Source organism: Dendrobium catenatum, unplaced genomic scaffold, assembly GCF_001605985.2.
Source record: "Dendrobium catenatum unplaced genomic scaffold, ASM160598v2 fragScaff_scaffold_124, whole genome shotgun sequence".
Taxonomy (NCBI): Eukaryota; Viridiplantae; Streptophyta; class Magnoliopsida; order Asparagales; family Orchidaceae; genus Dendrobium; species Dendrobium catenatum.
Genome location: NW_021318586.1, coordinates 890,936 through 909,729, shown reverse-complemented (window position 1 = coordinate 909,729; position 18,794 = coordinate 890,936). Strand labels below are relative to the sequence as shown.

At 34.4% G+C, this 18,794-nt stretch overlaps 1 protein-coding gene across 1 annotated transcript in view; it reads right to left on the bottom strand.

Moving 5' to 3' along the window:
* LOC110114602 (peptidyl-prolyl cis-trans isomerase PASTICCINO1) overlaps positions 1 to 18,794 on the bottom strand; it is a gene marked incomplete at its 5' end in the record, with an annotated part of 49,930 nt that overhangs the window by 15,984 nt on the left and 15,152 nt on the right. Inside the window, 9 exon segments of the mRNA XM_020847533.2 lie at positions 3,401 to 3,472; positions 3,575 to 3,676; positions 4,458 to 4,535; positions 4,888 to 4,956; positions 6,030 to 6,086; positions 6,204 to 6,263; positions 6,807 to 6,876; positions 6,947 to 7,044; positions 7,882 to 8,030. Coding sequence (XP_020703192.1) covers positions 3,401 to 3,472; positions 3,575 to 3,676; positions 4,458 to 4,535; positions 4,888 to 4,956; positions 6,030 to 6,086; positions 6,204 to 6,263; positions 6,807 to 6,876; positions 6,947 to 7,044; positions 7,882 to 8,030 — 755 coding nt within the window.

Below are 18,794 nucleotides of genomic sequence, written 5' to 3'. Positions count from 1 at the left end.
TTTTAAATTAAACGGGTTTTCGGGTTGACCCGGCAACCCGTCGGGTCAACCCGAACCCGACCCGTTTTTGCAAACGGGTCGGTTTACCGGACCCGAACCCGACCCGCTTCGGGTTCGGGTCAACCCAAACCCGAAAATTCCGGGTCGGGTTCGGGTCGGGTTTTCGGGTCGGGTCCAATATTGACAGGTCTACATGTAGCCAACCCCACATAGTGGGATAAAAGTTTGTTGTTGTTGCTGTTGTTGTACCCAAATAATATGTTAAATGACATGACATATTAGTTTTTTAATGAGTTAGGAAGTAACAAATTAGTATAGACATGAAACATAAAATTGCACAAGACGAAAAGTGACAATTGATAAATTGCATGAAATATAATTGAAATTTACATATCACAAGAACAAAATAATATAAAATATAATAATTATATAAAAGTATCATATAATATTAAGTTCAACTCCATTTTTTTAATTACCTACTCATTCACATTTAATTACCAAAGAAAGCTAAAATAGTTGGCAACAACTCAAAAATCACTTGCATTGTAATTACTGAGGGGTCTTTTTTTTATTTAATTATATTTTATTAATGAAGGGTCTTTATTCGAGTCATCGCCATAACAATTGATCTATCCCTTGTTTCATCCTGTGAAGTCCAATGCTTCATAGTATGCTCCTTCCAAATTTAAGATGATCTAAATTAGATAAGTCTTCAATTCTTTCCTTAGAAGAGATTTTGGAAAGAAAGGGAGGGAAAGGGAAAGTATGGCCAGAGGGTGAGGGCTTGGGCAGTTTGTGGCCGGCGGCTAAGGGGAGAAGATGGAGGGGATTGGTGGCACATGGGGTTGTGATGTCAGTGGGGGTTTGGCCGAGAAAGGGAGATGGGAGTGGGTGCTAGGCCAACAACTTTTGGATGAAACTTGACTGGCGGTGGAGGGAGAAGGGGAAGAAATAGAGAACAAAAGGTAACCACGAGTCCGGACGCTTCCTGCGACTAGTGGGTGATCCGGGCTTTGGAAGGATTTCAAATTTCAAATTCAAATTTATTTGAATTTAGATCATTTCCCAAAATAAGATTAATCTAATTTGGACACTTTCCAATCTTTTCAAATATGAAATTAATTAGAGATTCTCTTCTAATGACCTTTCCTTAATTAATACCCCATGTTTGGAAAGACTTCAAATCCCCAATCAATTTCCCTCATGCATGGCCGGCCAACCCCCCTCTCTAATTTAATTAATTAATTAGAGATTCTCTTCTAGTTCTCTTTCTTTAATTAATACCATACGTTTGGAAAGGTTTCAAATTCCCAATCAATTCACCCATGCATACCCGACCCACCCTCTCTCTCCAATTCCCTCAACCCCCATTAATTCCCCATCCAATTCCAATCAAAGCTGTCGGCCCCTCTTTTTCCCCCTCCTATTTAATTAAAAAAGTCCCTTAAAATCTCAAATCAACTCCCCCTTAACCTTTCCCTCTCCCCCACGTTTTCCTCTCTTTCACTGAAATTCCTGTTAGTTGTCCACGTATTCCAGCGAGAGTGTCTTGCTGTGCTGCACCCCTGAAGGTCAAAAATTGCTGTCCAAAAGCTCCCAGCATCATAAAATAAATGCCGAAGGCTGTTTTTAGCATTATAGGTTGTTGTCTAGAATTGTCCAAAGGCCAAAACTGCTGTCCACACTGTCGTGGTTGCTGTCTAAAGAATTTTGCAACTTCCCTTGCTCTCCAGCCGGCCGAGGAATCAACAGTTGCTGTCCGGAAGCTCCAGTACACCGAAATCTGTTGTTTCCTCATGTATGGTGGATCCAGAACTTGATCACATGATCGTTTATAACAACCAAGGCTGCGTCGACATCCTCAACTCACCGTTCTTCGACATCAACCTCGAAGTTGACCAAACTGTAGAGGAGTACATGGAGAGGATTGTCTTCACCCTCGCTAGAGCTATCGACGAGCAACTTGCTTCCGTCCAATGGCAGATTGTCTCCAAATCCTGAGCAAGGTGAATCTTTCCCCTAAATCTTTTCATATCTAAATTTTACCCTAACCTGTGGTCTTAATTGATTCATAAAGGATGTGTTAACTCCCTCCGCGAAACCTAGTAATTTAGAGAGTTGATTGAGGGATCGATTTTCATAGTCACTAGTCTTATTATTAACTTAGGAATTTGTTGTTGAAAATCTTTCATGTATGTTATGCTTGAGGAATTGATTATTTTGTGGTCTTAACTTCTAGTTATGTGACTTGGCCTAAGCTAGTGTCACTCCTTTCTCGTTTTTATTTCATTGTTTAAACCACTACAAGTTTAAGTTAATATTGCTTTTTAGATTAAAGCGTGCAAAATTCGTATTCAATATTGCCTAAGCATTTAAGTCATGCATCATAAACCTTAAATTTTAAAAACCATAAATTATAAACTTCAAAATTTCACAACTAATAACATTAGCAGGACATTTATTTTACTAAGGGGCTATTTAGTTTGATGAAAAAGAAATATAAGGGTTGTTTGGTTTGAAGTAAAATGGGTGTAAATCATACCAAATGCATGAGTTTCAAAATTAGTGTTTAGTTTGAAGTAAATAAAATGCAAAGTAAAATTTTGAAGTATTTAGAATTCATCATCTAATTCAATTTTGGTGTATTTAAAATCATTAGATTTAGCCAAGTTCCATTGCCAGCAGCCGCCCATCGCTAGCCTCTGTACCCACTGATCGTTGCTAACACATGTCATCGACCATCCCTACCACCACCATCATTAGACTTTATATTGCACTCATTTTACTCCAATTCAAACAATAAAAAAGGCAATTATTCGCATGAATTTTAAGTTCATCCAAAATAACTTCAAAATATTTCAAATACATTGCATTCATTTTACTCTGCATTTCTTTTTCAAGAAACAAAATGACTTCATAGAATTAAAGAAATGCAAAGTAAAGCAAAAGTAATGCATTGAAAAAACTTCTAACTTATTTAGTTAAATGTACTACAAATGCAAAATTTTACCTTTTTTTTTTGTTTGTTTGAAGTAAGAAATGCAAAAGTAAAATAAAAAATGCTTTTATAGCAAAAGATGATCGAAGGTGACCAACGGAGAGGATGGTGGGCAGCAAGGTGTGGGCAATAACGGCAGCCGGCGATGGACGACATCGCCACCTAGTGGTTGGTGAAGCGTGGCGATGGCTTGCGTTGTCAAGCGGTGGTGGTGGGTGATAGCGGCCGGTGACTTCTCAAAAAACCTGCTTTCACTTTACACTTTGAACGCAGCCAACCAAAAAAATTGCATGGAAGTTAAGCTAACATGACATATCTGAAAGAATTAATGCTGAATTTATTTGTCCTATCAGCCATCCATAAAAGTTATAATCTATAGAGACTAATGTTTATGTAAATTACCAGTTCTAATTGCTTGAGCTTTTGGAGGGCAGCGTTAGCATCTGGTTCAGAAGACTTGTCCATGCTTATCATCTGATATCAATAATAAGCAATACGATTATATCCCCTTTCGTGCTATAAATTACTACTTCATGGAGTTTTGTGAGTATTTGAAATACTTGGTTTATGACTCACCGCATTAAAATCTTTCCGTGCTTCCTCAAAGTCTCCATTTAACATGTAAGCCATGCCCCGGCGATAAATAGCCTTGACATGCACAGGGTTAGCATCCAATACCTGCTAGCATCAAATGAAACATAAAATGTTAAATAGATTTTATTCCACCTAATGACATAATACTCATCAAGAAAATTAGGAAAGCTATACAGGTATGTTGTCCAGTTTTCATCGGCCAATTTGACCTGCTCAATCTTAACAAGCATAAAAAGCTTTTACATTCTATCCAGATACCAAATCAACCACTCTTGGTACTAAATATCTTCATTCCAATGGAAAAAAAAAAACAGTGGAAAAGCCGCTCTGACCATCCAAACTCTAAATAAACATCAAAAGAGAAAAAGGACTCAACATAACACGTTAAATGCAGATAGATATGACACGAGGGTTTAAAATACAAAGCTGGTTCAGTCCAAAATTGTGTACTCGTGAGACATACACAAACCAGTAATCATGACAAAACACATTTGAACCTTCATTATTTGAAAATTATTATCAATATGAAACAATTAAATAACAAGGTTATCAAATAATTGTGTTTTTAAGGCTTTGCTTACATCATCAATTCATCAAAGTACTAAAGCACACTTTCACTTTGGTGGAGGATTGTCACAACATTCTGAGCTATAACAATGAAATTAATAATCAAATCTATATAAAAAAAATCTTGCAAGTCAATTCTAACAATAGGCATCTAAAAACATCCATGTCTGAAGGGCTTCAATAAATTTAAATTTTCCATCAGTACATCCCTTAATTTTTTTTTTCCTTTTTGAGATTTGGACATTTGCTCTCATACTGAGACACCGGAGAATAAATGCTATTATTTTGAATGATTTACCTTATTGCACGTCTCAACTGATTTTCTGTATTCACCCATTTTCTGGTAGCATGCTGCAACATTCAGATGCAATGCGTTCTGCAAATACCATTAACTTAAAATTAACACAACCAAGACTAAATAAAAAAATCAAAGACGACATGAATCAACAACAAATCGCCTCTACAACTGTGTATACACTCCCAGAGAGAAATGAAAAAACTAGAAAACACAAATCCCCACAAGCAAGCACACATATTTAATGGTTAAAAGGTAGGTTGGGGATTTATGACATAAAATTGAACTTCAAAAAAACTAGAGAGGATAAGGATTTAAGCATACATAAGCTGTTCCGTTTCCTTCTAGATGGACAATACTAGAAGTTTAGAACTAAATATAGGGTAAAGATTCCTTCTGTACTACACAAAAAAAAAAAAAAAAAAAAACTTACTCGTGAATTTAAAAAGGTTTTCCCTTCCTCATCATCTTGGGGATTAACATGATTGTACTCCCGAAGAACCTGTTTGAAACAAATAAAAAAAAACTAAATTCCTTTAGATACATTGACAGGATATTGATTCTTTACAAATTTTCACACTTATCAATAAAACCAAAGTAACCATATAAACAAGCAAATAGTAGAGGAACGCATTAAATTGCAATTATTATAGTTTGTATGCTTTATATAAAAGTCAACCAGTGCTATGGCCCTAAATGTTTTCCAATGAAATAAGCTGACAGTATTCTGTGTTGATATCAAAAAATTTTGTAACATTCCTAGAACAGGTGGCCAGGGTATGCAAATTATGTATGCAAACCATAATTTGACAAGATTGATTCTCTTAAGATTTTCCAAATGCAAGTCGATTAAGAAAATGAAATCCTAATTCAGATATCCATTCATCTTCGAAGGTATGTGCAGTTTAAATCTTTTGAATAATCTGGCAAACATATTTCCTATGATTATACTCCAACATTGACAAACTCTATTAATTTAACCAAGCAATAACAAATCTAGCAAACGAGTTTCTTTTCATTGATCATACTGAAATGTAACTACAGATAGTTTGATTAAACTAGCAACCTGATGTCATATGATTACAGTCCAGCAATGAAAAATTCTATACATTAACAAAGCAATAAAAAACCTAGAAAAAGAGTTTCTTCTTATTGATCATAATAAAATGGAAGTCCAGATTTAAAATAGTAACACTGCGAAAATGGTAATTTAGCTATTCATGAGGAAAATTTATGAATCACAGATTAGGATTCTTAAGTCAAGTTTAAGAACATCTCCATTACTTTGTTTCCTTATTGGTTTTGCTTCGAATCAGAACAAATTTTCAGTGGAGAAAAACAAAACAGAAAAAAAATCCGTAGAGAAGTATGTCAATCTTCATTTGGCAACACCTTCTACAGTTCTCAAAAGCTAATAATACACACTTATCTACTTTGCAGCGATTTAAAATGTAAACATATGAGGCTCAAGTTAAAATCATTCACAACAACATAAGCTAACAAAGACACTAAGAAACTAATGATGTAGGCAGCATAGGTCAAAAGAATAGATAAAAATTTCAAATGGTTATATGCCTTCTCATATTTTGCCTTGGCCAGCTCATACTTTCCTTCTTTAAATAGTCTGTTCCCCTGAAAAAGCAAATAAAAGAAATCAAATACTTAAATAAGTCCTACCAACAAATATTATAAAGTGCACAGGGAATCAAATGAAAAAAAAAAAAAAGGCAATGCCACTAAAGATCATACTGTGGTCTTTATCTTTTCTACTTCATCCATTATATTCTGAAAGTTTAATCCAGTCCAATCCTGCAATTAGATACGGTTCATGCATAAGAAATGAAGGAAATGATTTTCAAAACTCAATAAAGCTACTGAAGATTGAGAGAACGGTTTTCTTTATAACCTATCCTCGTAAATAAATATACTAGTACTTAACAGTTTCAAGGAATTGCTTTCATTGGAGAAAACTAAAGCACAGCAAAACCCACTGGCCCATCGAAATAAACATTTTAACAATGCTGGACAGCGTATAAAATAATACACAAAATGGACATAAATAACACAAATTGGACATTTTCCCAATACAATGTTTTGTTTTTCTAAATTTACGTTAGGGATAAAAAACCAATGGAATTATTAATGGTTTCTCCTAATTTATTTTTCCTTCAAATTACTTTATAAATGCCAAAAATTGATGCATTCTCGGATTGGCCAGTAAATATTAGAAGCCCTTTCACCAGATGACAATAAAGAAAATTTTAGAAGCAAAATAGACATCTTGTTCAAATGAAGCACATTATTAGTAGAAATCAAGAGAGTCGGGGAACTGGAAAAACAAATGTCCTTTACCTTTGGCATCTCAAAACCAAGAAGCTCAATTTCCCACTGAACATGTGCGCCTTCAGGAACATTAGCAGGCCTGCTCATGAAATGACTCCATTAATATTGTATTTACCAGCACAACTACATATTTTACTTTATCAAAACACCTTTTGAATCTGTCATATGCATAGTCTGGGGGGCAGGTGATGACAGATATCTCTCCTGGAAGCATTAAACGCACACACATTTCAAATCCTTCTGGAACCTGCACCAAATTACATGAAACATATTATTGGCATAACAATCCACAATTAAGAACATTGCAGACAGAAAAGTTCAATTAAAAATTTCAAAATCAAGGTAATTTAGAATCACGTGTAGCAATTGTGAAACTCACATCATTCATTGACTTCTTTAATCTCTCATGAACCTTTTCATCCCCATTCAAAATCGTTAATCATTCCAATGTTTCAGACCATATCTCTAACACATAATTGGAACTGGATTACTTTTTCTGTAATTAAATAGACTTTAATCTAAAACACTACGTTTGATCATATTAATTTACAACCCACTACCGAGAGAGTGTGCATCTTTTATGACAAGTTTCACTTAAATCACAAAAATAGAATCCTCATATGCACAAGAGATTTAAAAAATAATACAAATTTGATTTTGTTTTGATTAAAACACACAATATATCCAGCAAAACAGCAATGGAAACACTGATCACCATGCATCAAATATTAAAATCTATTTAGTAGAGTGCTACACATTCCAATTACGAATTTAAAAACTTTTGTAGGAAAGTTGGATAATTTTAGAAGCTCAAAAGATTACAAGATTAAAATTCTAAATGAATCAAATGTAGGGATGCTTATTTTTCTTGTAATAAGAAAATACTACTGTTGATATGCTCATATAGATTTTTATTTCATGGAAAAGACTCGGCCAGTAAGACCATGTGTATCTGACTATGTATGGATTTAAATGCTAATTAAGCTTCACAAAATGGTTCAGCCATTTCTTTATTAAAATGCTTCTGTTATCAAACAGGAGATTCAGAATTTCTTGGTCAATGGGTCAAAATTAAAACTCTTACAAGTCCTTCTCCAGAACAGAACTCCAAAGGCTCGCCATTGTTATCAGCTCTTGTGTCGTAAAAAACAGTCCTCTCCTCATTAAGAAGCAGCCCCTTGTAATGCACCCTCAACAAACTATCCTGAAGTGGGCAGTCCATAGGGAACTCACCTAGAAGGTTAAAAGAAATACTAGTTCAGTGCAATAAAAAGATGAGACTGCTCAACAAGTAAAAAATAACTCTGCATATTTAATATAACGGCTGACAATGCTATATAGCTTAACTAACACTGGAATAATAAATTTAACCGAGAAATTTAGCCAATTACAATTAAATCGGCTTGTTACTTCATCATCATTAGCCTTTATCCCTTTGTCTGTGATCATATTTATGAAGTCACCTCAAATAATTTCTACAGAGCATTATACAAGGTGCTAGCTCCATTTGGTGCAAATCTTTTTACATAAACTCCACCCTTAACCTAATAAGGCAACAATTTCCCTTTCAAATCTTACGCGTTAGTGTTATCTATGATTTATAATGATGAATGTTTTGCACTTCATTATACATAACGAAACCATATAAGCAAATTTTCACTCGTACCTTTAATGTGGCACTCTAGCTGAACCATTTCACTTGAATTAGTTTAATTTTATTCTTCCTAATTTACCCGCACATCCCTTAAAATTCTTATTTTCCAATACTAAACTTAGATGTCAATAATCTGTTTATTGCTCAACACTAAAATTCATATACTATAGTGCTCTATTTGCCGCGTTTTTTTTTTTTTGTTTTGCTCAAAGTCTTCAAGATATTCTCTCATCACAAATTTTAAAAGGCATTTCATCATTTTATTAACTTAGCCTCAACTTTAAAGCTATTTTGTCATCCATCTTTTTTTTTTTTTGGGCATTGCTAATCCAAGATAGTTTGGGAACTTGATCTTCAAGTAATTTACAATAATACTTATCAATTTTGAAGAATTTTTTAATTTATTATTCTTCTTGTTAAAAAATGGAACTATATATGCATATATATACTAAAAAAGTGTCTAATAAAAAAACCAACTAGCTTAATTCTTTCCTAAAATTTAGGAAACATAATCATATGAGAATAATTATTTCCTAAAAATTAGAAAATAAAATTATAGGAGAATAATTCTTTCCTACAAATTAAAAAATAGAATCATAGGAGAAGATCATAATCGATCTCTCATTTTATTCCTAAAAATAATTTCCTAAAATAACCTAAATTTAAATTTCAAATATTCAACATTCTCCCTCAAGCTGGAGAATATATATCATATACTACAAGTTTGCAAATTAAGTCTTCAAAGTTAGGTTTAGGTAGAGCTTTGATAAGGATGGCTACAGTTTTTTGCATGGTAGGAATGTATTTCAATTTAACAGTCTCACTAGTCACCTTTTCTACGATGAAATGTTTGTCAATTTCAATATGCTTAGTCCTGTAATGATGCACGAGATTCTTAACTATGTTGATAGTCATTTGATTATCACACATCATCAAAATAGGAGATGAACTCAATTGTCACAGTTCACAAAGAACCATTTTTATCAAATCCCATGTGCAAGTGCTCTGTACTCGGCTTCTGCATTACTTTTGGCTACCACTAATTGTTTATTACTCCTCCAGGTAACAATATTACCCCAGGTAAAAGAATAGTACCCCGAAGTTGACCGTCTATCAATGATGTTTCATGCCCAACTTGTATCTAAATATACTTCAATATCACGATTCTCTATCTTTAAAAAGAATAGGCATTTCCTTGATGTCATCTTCAAGTTTCTAAGAATCATGTAGATTGTTTCCATATGTTCTTATGTAGGAGTGTGCGTGAATGGACTTACAACACAAAACCAACATCTAGACAAGTGTGTGAAAGATAGATAAGACGTCCAACAAAGCTTTGATTATCTCCCACTATCTATTGAAGTACTTTCTTTCTCAGTGCCAAGTTTCTTTAGACTGTCCATATAAGTATCAAAAGTTTTGCATCCGAGCATACCGGTCTCCTTAAGAAAATCTAGAATATAATTTCTTTGAAAAATAATAATGTCTTTTCTTGATCTAGCCACTTTCATTCTAAAAAAATATTTAAGATTTCTAAGATCTTTAACTTCAAACTCTTCTGACAAATACTTCTTCAAATTATGTAATTCCTCCACGTCATTTACAAATAGAATAATATGATCGACATAGAGTATCAAATATCAATATAACAATTTTTCTAGCGTGAGATTTCTTGACAAATAGAATATGATTAACTTGACACTATGTAGACTACGCTTAAAAACAACCTTTGTGAATCTATCAAATCAAGATCAGAGATATTGTTTAAGGCTGTATAATAACTTCTTGAGTTTACAAACCTGATTCTTTGCCATACTTTTTTCAATACCAGGTGGGATTTTCGTGTAGACTTCCTCTTCGAGGTCACCATTTAGAAAGGCATTTTCTATATCTCTTGTTGCAAGTGCCAATCTTGTTTGACAACAATTGAAAAAAGAATTTTGATAGTGTTATGCTTTGTAACTGAACAAAAAAATTTTGATAGTCTATACCATAGGATTGTGTAAATCCTCTAGCCACCAACAGAGCCTTGAACCTATCAACTCATCCATCCACTTGAACCTATCAACTCATCCATCCATTTTATACTTTATAGTAAAAATTCACTTGTACCCCAAGGGCCTTTTCCCAGCCGATAAATTAATAATAATCAATGTTACACTCTCCTCAAGTTCATCAATCTCATCTTGTACTGCCTTCTTCTACTCTGAATTTTGTATATTGTATTAAGAACCTAAATATCATCAAGAGAAGTAGCAAATGCTCTGTAAGATAGTGATAACCCTTCATAAGTAACATAATTCCGAATTGGATGACCTGTACATCTCCTAATACCCTTCTTCAATTCGATTGGCATAGTAAAGTCATCAATGCTGGGAATCGACACATCTCTAGCCTTATCCATACTTATGTTTTCTTTGGGTGGATTTCAAATTGAGTCAATATTTTGGCTACCTATTGGTTGTGATCCGTGTTGTAGCTCCTACCTTTCCTTCCTCCTGATGTAGACTTGAAAATTCTCATTATGAAGTTAAGGAGCAACACATTGAGCAGTCACGAGAGAAGAAATATTTGTGGGTTCGACTGATGACTAAACAAGCATGAGTGTGGACAAGTCTTGTGTACGGTCTTTGGGCTAAATATGGGTTGAGAAGAACTTGGTGAATCTGAATGGGCAAAGGCCATAAACTCAAGAAAGAACTCCCAGACATGATATTCATTCATACTCTCCACCCGAACATGAGATTTTGGATAGTAGGACATGTGTTCAAAGAAAGAAACATCCATGGTAGTGTAAAATTTAAAAAAAAAAAATCCATGGTAGTGTAAAATCTATTGTTGGTTGAAGAATAACATTTATACCTTTTTTTTAATTAGAGAGTACCATAGAAGAATACACATATTGGCTCTAGGATCAAATTTGCTATGATGTTGAGGATACACATGAACAAATGTCATGCCACCAAATTGGATAGAAGTACATGTATTCAAATAGGTAGCAGTGTGACCAACTTCCCCTAGAAATAATTTGGAACATTAGAGAAAAACATAAGACAACGGGCAACCTACAAATGTTTATTCTTGTGTTCACCCAACCCATTTTATTGAGGGGTGTCAACACAAAAATTTATGTGGATAATCTCATGATTCGGAAGATAGGTATTGAGACTATTAGTGAAGTATTCCCTAGAATTATCTAACTTGAGTACCCAATGTTTAAAATTGCGTATTCGGGTATTGAGGCGTTTTTCATGGGTGAGGCGAGGCGTAATCCTCAAGGCGTTTTGAGGCATAAGCCTCAAAATCAAAAGATTGCGTAAACATAAAATGAAATTTTTTTTTATACTAATGAGTGTATAATAGAAAAAATAAAAAAGCATAAGATATGAAGTGAAATCAAAATATCTCAATAATAAGACAACATGAAAAATAGTTCAACTCAAAATTCTATCTTTCCCAAATCCCAGTATTCTTTTCATTAACATATAATTCCAATTTCTAAAAATAAATAGCAATGACATATCACATAAGAACTCACAAGTCATCAGCACTGTCATCACTAAAGGGTTCATCATTTGAATCATCATTATGATGAACTGTTCTCTCTCCTTCCTCCTCTCTTATAGAGTCCACTGTTTGGCATTTACTTCAAGATTTATGTAAGTTTTAATATATATAACGTGAGGCGAGGCGGGCCTCAACCAAATTGAGGCGCAAGCCTCATGGAAAAAACTATAGGCGTAAGCATCGAGGCGTTTTTTACTGGAATTGCGCAAAGGCGGGCCTCAAGGCGAGCCTCATATTGCGCAATTTTAAACCATGTGAGTACCTGAATTCTAGTTATTTATAGTTTCAGGCAAGGAAAAAATCATTTTAATTTGAATTCATAGAAAAGGCAAATAATAACCATTATGACCCAAAGCAACATGGATCACTGACTATAAATAAGGAACTTCCCTAAAATGAATACTAACACTAGCACTCCCCCACAACTCAGAGCAAATATATTAATTAATATCAGTTTATAACATAGTATTGAAAAGAAAAAAAAGTGGAAACAATGCTTGAATGAATATCTACGAACTGCTCTAAGTTATCTACTAGGCACTAGCTATTGTGAGCAAGAAAAATAAGAGGCAACAATCTTCTTTGATGGAAAAGCATCATCAATAGCATGACTAGCCAAACTTAATATGTTAGATTCTTTTTTTAATGTGATTACTAGCAATATAAATGACAATATGAATATCATAATTTAACGGCATGGGGTTGTCTGGTAGAAAAACCAAATCCCCTTAGCATGAAAACTTTAAGGACATGGTAGTGGTATGGTTGAAAAATCAAATCCCCTTAGAAGGGTATTAACCTACATCATTTCACATGTAGATCATATCATGGCGTTGTATTCAACCTCAACGCTTGATCTAGCCACCATATTTATTTCTTAGGCTATATTTGATATAGTTGTTGATATTTGAAATGCCAAGTGAAAAATTTTGTTGAAAAAATCAAAGGTGAAAATTTATTATTGAAAAATTATAGATTTTTTTTTTTTTTTGTAGACCTATCGTTGATATGCTGTTTCAAGCTTAGAAGTTGATTTTACCCCTTCGTTGCTCCAAGTGCTTTAAATGATCCATGCTGCCAAAGCCTTGGTTCAAAGTCCTTTGTCAACCCTCTAACAACTTCCCTTGATGGGATTCACACCACTAGACGATAACACCACTGTGTCTGTTTTATTGTCGTCAGCCTTATAATATTGACATCCTTCTCCAGCAGCCGCTAAGATCATTGATGCATGTCAATGACAACTCTTGCTATTAAGAGGCAAGCTGAATATATTAAACAAAGACTGCAAGTGAGCTCCTGTGGCCACATTTCTATTGTTCCACATGTGAATTTATAAATACATTTAAGAAATGCAATCCAAACAATACGTATGAAATCATAAATGTATTTTTTAAAAACAACACTGGAAAAAGCTGCTTCTAAAAAAAATTTATTTTCCTATTTGACCAAGTAATCTCCTACAAATATATTATACCTGGATGTGGGTTTTCTATCATCAAATCTAATATAATTAGCCTGAGAAAAAGCATAAACATTAAAACTGCTCATTCTTTGTGGATGTGGGTTTTCTATCATCAAATCTAGTATAATTAGCCTGAGAAAAAGCATAAACATTAAAAAAGCTCATTCTTTGTGTATGGTAGCACTTTCCCTTGGGACTTCATAATAAATACTTTTCGATATTTCTATTTAAGAGTTTACTAGTGATGACTAATAACTCCTAAAACAAAAGGTATGTCAGTTCTATTGATGGTAAGATCAATTTACCAACCATCAATTTACGAGAAACATTCTAATAAATTTGGAGGATGTACCCTAGTGTATGCTTTTTCCCGATGATATTCTTCTTGTTGATAAGACTAGTGATGGAGTTGAAGATAAACTCGAATTATGGAGGTTAACCTTAGAGTCTAAAGGTTTTCGTTTGAATAGATCTAAAACCGAATACATGAAGTGTAATTTTAGTGGTGATAGATCTAGTGGGGGGATTGTGACTTTGGGCGGATCAAGTCATTAATACGAGTACACGTTTTTGATATCTTGGATCTATTGTCTAGAGTGATGGTGAAATAGATGAGGATATTATTAGTATAATTCAAGTTGGATGGTTGAAGTGGAGGAATGCATCGAGCTTACTATGTGATATAAAAGTAACCTCAAAGTTAAGGGAAAATTATATAAGATAGTGGTGAGACCTGCAATGCTTTATGGTGTAAAATATTGGCCATTAAAATAGAAACATAATATTAAGTTAAGTGTGACATAAATGAGAATACTTAGGTGGATGAGTGGATTTAAACTTAGGGATAGGATAAGAAACGAGCATATAAGTGAAAATGTTGGAGTGGCTCCAGTGGCAGATAAGATTAGAGAGAGTCACTTTAGATGGTTTATTCACATAAAACGGCGACCTTCCGATGACCCGGTTAGGAGTGTAGATGTATTAGATTTGGTTTATATTAAGAAAGGTAGAGGTAAACCTAAGAAAATTTGGTTATAAAATATTAGAATTGACCTTTATTTATTAGATTTAAATGAGAATTTGACTCTTAATAGAACACAATGGAGAAAAAGGATTCATATAGCCGACCCCACATAGTGGGATAAAGGCTTAATGTTATTGTTGTTGTTGTATTCTAATAAATCTCTTTTCATTAATAATATTTAGAATGCCAACGAGAAGGTCAGTAGATTTACAACTAAAAGATCAATCCCTTCTAGAAGATTGAAAACATTTACTTCGAGCAAAGTAATAACCGACTTTATTACATGCAAATTCAATTCCCAAAAAAAATATTTCAGACAACACAAATCTTTAGTCAACAAATATTTTTAAAAATAAAGTTTCACTTCAATAAATCTCAATTTGATCACTTGTAAACAAAATATCATTTCCAAAAACAACCAATCTAACAAATTAAGATGAATATGCATGACAAAGAAAGAATGATCTATAGTGATGCTATGAAGGCCAAACTCAACAAAAATTTTGCAAAACTTATCGAACCAAACTTGTTCGCTACTAGAGAAAGAGCTGTTGGAAGACTAAGGCTTGGTTTGGAATAACTTTCTTACTGCTTCTTAAAACAGTTTTTCAATGTACTAAAAGCTGCTTCAAGAAATAGAAAAAAGCAGTCCCAAATGAAGCCTAAGATTTCATTTGGGACAACTTTCTTATTGCTTTTTAAAGTAAATTTTTAGTTCAAAAAGATTTAGTTTAAGAAAATTTTTCACTACAAAATGGCTTTAAAAAATGATAAAAAAGCTACCTCAAATGAAGCCTGATCCTCTTCATGTTAGAGTCAAGGGTTATGGCCATGTAGAGACACTTCAAGAGGAAGAGGAACATGTAGAGAGAATGGTACCAAGAAAATTGATGATGAATAATAAGGAAAGGACTCAAGAAAAGAAAATATTTGCATAAGTATTTATGCATTTGGTAAGTGAGTTATAACAACAATGACCTTTCTAAAAATGAGGAACCCAAAAAATTAATGCATCGAATAGCCCGAAAAGAGGGTTTGTCACCAAGTAATGGTGGACGATAAACGGATCTCATGCATTAAGTGGTAAACTAAACCAACTTCAACACCAATATCAATCCTCTTTCTTGTATTGAGATCCAAGAAAAAAATAAAATGAAAATAATGAAAGGTTATAGAGCAGTAATGAATTTTAGTGCATTGATTGAAAATTTGGGAGGCAAACAATTAGTTTGATGAAGTTGAACTAGCCGAGCCTAATGCTTTTCAAAAAGGGCAACCAAACCTAAAGACGTGGCAAAATTAGAAGCACCATTAATAGTCACAGCCACAGGAACCAAATGCGTGTTGTGCAATGGAAGTATGCCCAAACTTGGCCCAAAAATGCTCTAAAAACTAATTAGTATGACCACTGTGTGGATAAGGGGGGAAGGTCTTTCTCCAATGGCCATGACCAATGTTAGTAACACCACCATGATGCCTCGTAGCAAGAGCATGCCTGTAAGAAACTGGCAAAGATGTTGTCAAAAGCTTTATAATTCAAAGAATATTTGAGAGAGAGACCATGTTATTGGGGATTGCAAAATATATCATTAACAAAGATTATAAATGTTGCAACGAGGGATAATGATCAGAGAGAAATTTGGTAATAAAAATAATTGATCATGTTTCTATCAAACTGCAAGAGTAAAGGATCCATACTATAGAATTTCATCTCATTTAGCTCACAAGGTGTTGTAGTACTTCCTGAATGGGCAATTTATGATATTGAAAAGAGAGGATATCGGAATTGGCATCTAGATACAAACTATTACTTCAATAAAAATAGGCAGAGTGAAGAAAGTCTCATGTCTTATATTATCTTGAAACATGATATTTGAGGCAACAAAAGATTCAAGACAATTGAGAGAGCATGTGAGAATGATGTAATAAGATTGCCCTTTTGAAATTTTGACACTGCTATCACATTCTAAAGAACGAACATTAAGGTGATGGATTTTGTCAAATGAATCGACAAAAAGCAATTGGCCATATGATATTAGTAACATTGAATTTCCCAATTACACCCAAAAGCGGATAAGGCTTTGAAGTCATTGAAAGAAAATTGAGATGCTAGGACACTGGTGAGAGTGTGAAGAATAGGAAAGATAAATCATGAAAACAAGATAGTCCAACAATGGTAAACTTTAATGCAGATGTGGCTAGGGCTAATGAGTTTTTGCAGAAAGATCCTAAAGAGAAGTAATAATTGAAGCCACTATTCAATGAGTAATGCGTTCACGGTGGGAGGAGCAAGTGAGACACAATGTGAGTACAAGTGCATCCAAGCAGTAGGCAAAGGTGTGCATTTTGATGGGTGCAAAAGCTTGAAAGAGAGCAAGGTGCATGAGTAATGATCATGATGAACAATTCAAAAAAGGTGTTAGTGACAACAAGCAAAAGAGAGAGGTTTAGGAAGAGGCATGAGCCAAGTATAGTTAACCCCGCTCTAATACCATATTGAGGGAAAAAAAAATTCTCTCTCTTATTCAGGAAAAGATACCCCCTATTTATTTATAATAGAATAATGAATATATTGCCGCAAAAGACAGTAAGACACCCAAATAAATATGGTCTAGTAACTACAAATATAAGAACTTCCATAAGACGACCTCCAACACTAACACCTATCATCTAATTCAAATTAAAAAACAAGATTAACTTAAAAGATATTTTCTATCTAATTTAAATTAAAAATATGCCTGATTTAAAATGAAATAAATACAAATTCATAATATGATCTAACAAGAAACTAATCGGGACTTGAGTCGAATCATGAATCTTGGCTTGGGCCTGTGTTGTATCAACTCCCAAAATGCAAGGAGAACTAGTGATGAGGACATCGACAGACGCTACCGACAAGTTTATTGACGAAGGAATCGCAGATCTACAGCCACGATTCAACGCCTTTATTTTTGATGCATTTCTTCATGTTATGTTTATTAAGTTTTGTTGTTTTTTGAATTTACCCCTTTGGTGAATTGTCTTATTATTGTAGCCCAGAGGGCAATTGCGTACTTTTCCTTTTTCATGATTGAGATTGAGACCTATATATATGTGTTGTAAGAATTTTGATGAATGATTAATGAAATTTTTCATTTGCTTCTTCTTCTTCTTGTGTGAGCACTAGAGTGAAGGGAGAGAGAGCTCAAGGAGAGCAAGCGCAATACCCACCAGTCGTTGGAAGAGTCCGCGACTCGTGGCTTTTAACTTATCTTCTTCTTCTCCTTTTTTTCTCCAACCCCACCCGCTGACTACCCTAGCTTCCACCGCCGACCATCTCCCCCACCAAAATCACCCCACAACTCCACCTCACCAAGCCCACCCGCCAACCTAGCCCCACCCAACCCGATACCTAGCCGCCCCTTACCCATTGCAGCCGGCCCCTCACTATTCCCCCGCATTATGGTGAGTTCAATCATCACAATGACTTCCTAATTTAGCTCAAGCAAGAGAGGGCAAGGTTTGAATTCCTTTCAAATTCAAATTTGAATTTCAAATTATTTCCATAAAGGGAATTCCTTTCAAATTCAAATTTGAATTTCAAATTATTTCCATATAGGGAATTCCTTTCAAATTCAAATTTGAATTTCAAATTATTTCCATATAGGGAATTCCAAATAAGAAAAGTTTTTATCATGAATCCAATCTAAAATAAATTAAATTGGATTTATTATTTATTTTCCAAATCTACAAAAGTCTATTTGGAAACTCTCAAAATTCCTCCATGACTTCTTCTTGTGTGAGCACTACAGTGAACGGAGAGAGAGCTCAAGGTGAGCAAGCGCAATACCCACCAATCGTTGGAAGAGTCCGCGACTCGTGGCTTTTAACTTATCTTCTTCTTTTCCTCCTTTTCTCCACCCCCACCCGCCGAATACCCTAGCTTCCACCGCCGGCCATCTCCCCCACCAAAATCACCCCACAACTCCACCTCCAATTTCCCTCCATTTCCACTAAAACCTGAAATTAATTGCCACTTAAACAAAATCCCCCTAGCATCCCCTAAAACCCACCCATGGATATGGAACACATTTAATCAACTTTAGACCTAATTGTGAGCCAACTTGGAACGGTTACTCAACAAATTAGGAACACCCAAACTGACTTAGCCGACTTTAGACGCCAAACAGGTGAGAGACTTAATAACATCGAGCGTATAGGAAACCCAGCGATCTACACCCCCTCTAGACCTCATTCTCCTTACGGTGATGATACCCAAACTGAATATGGACCTCCCAGAGACCACTA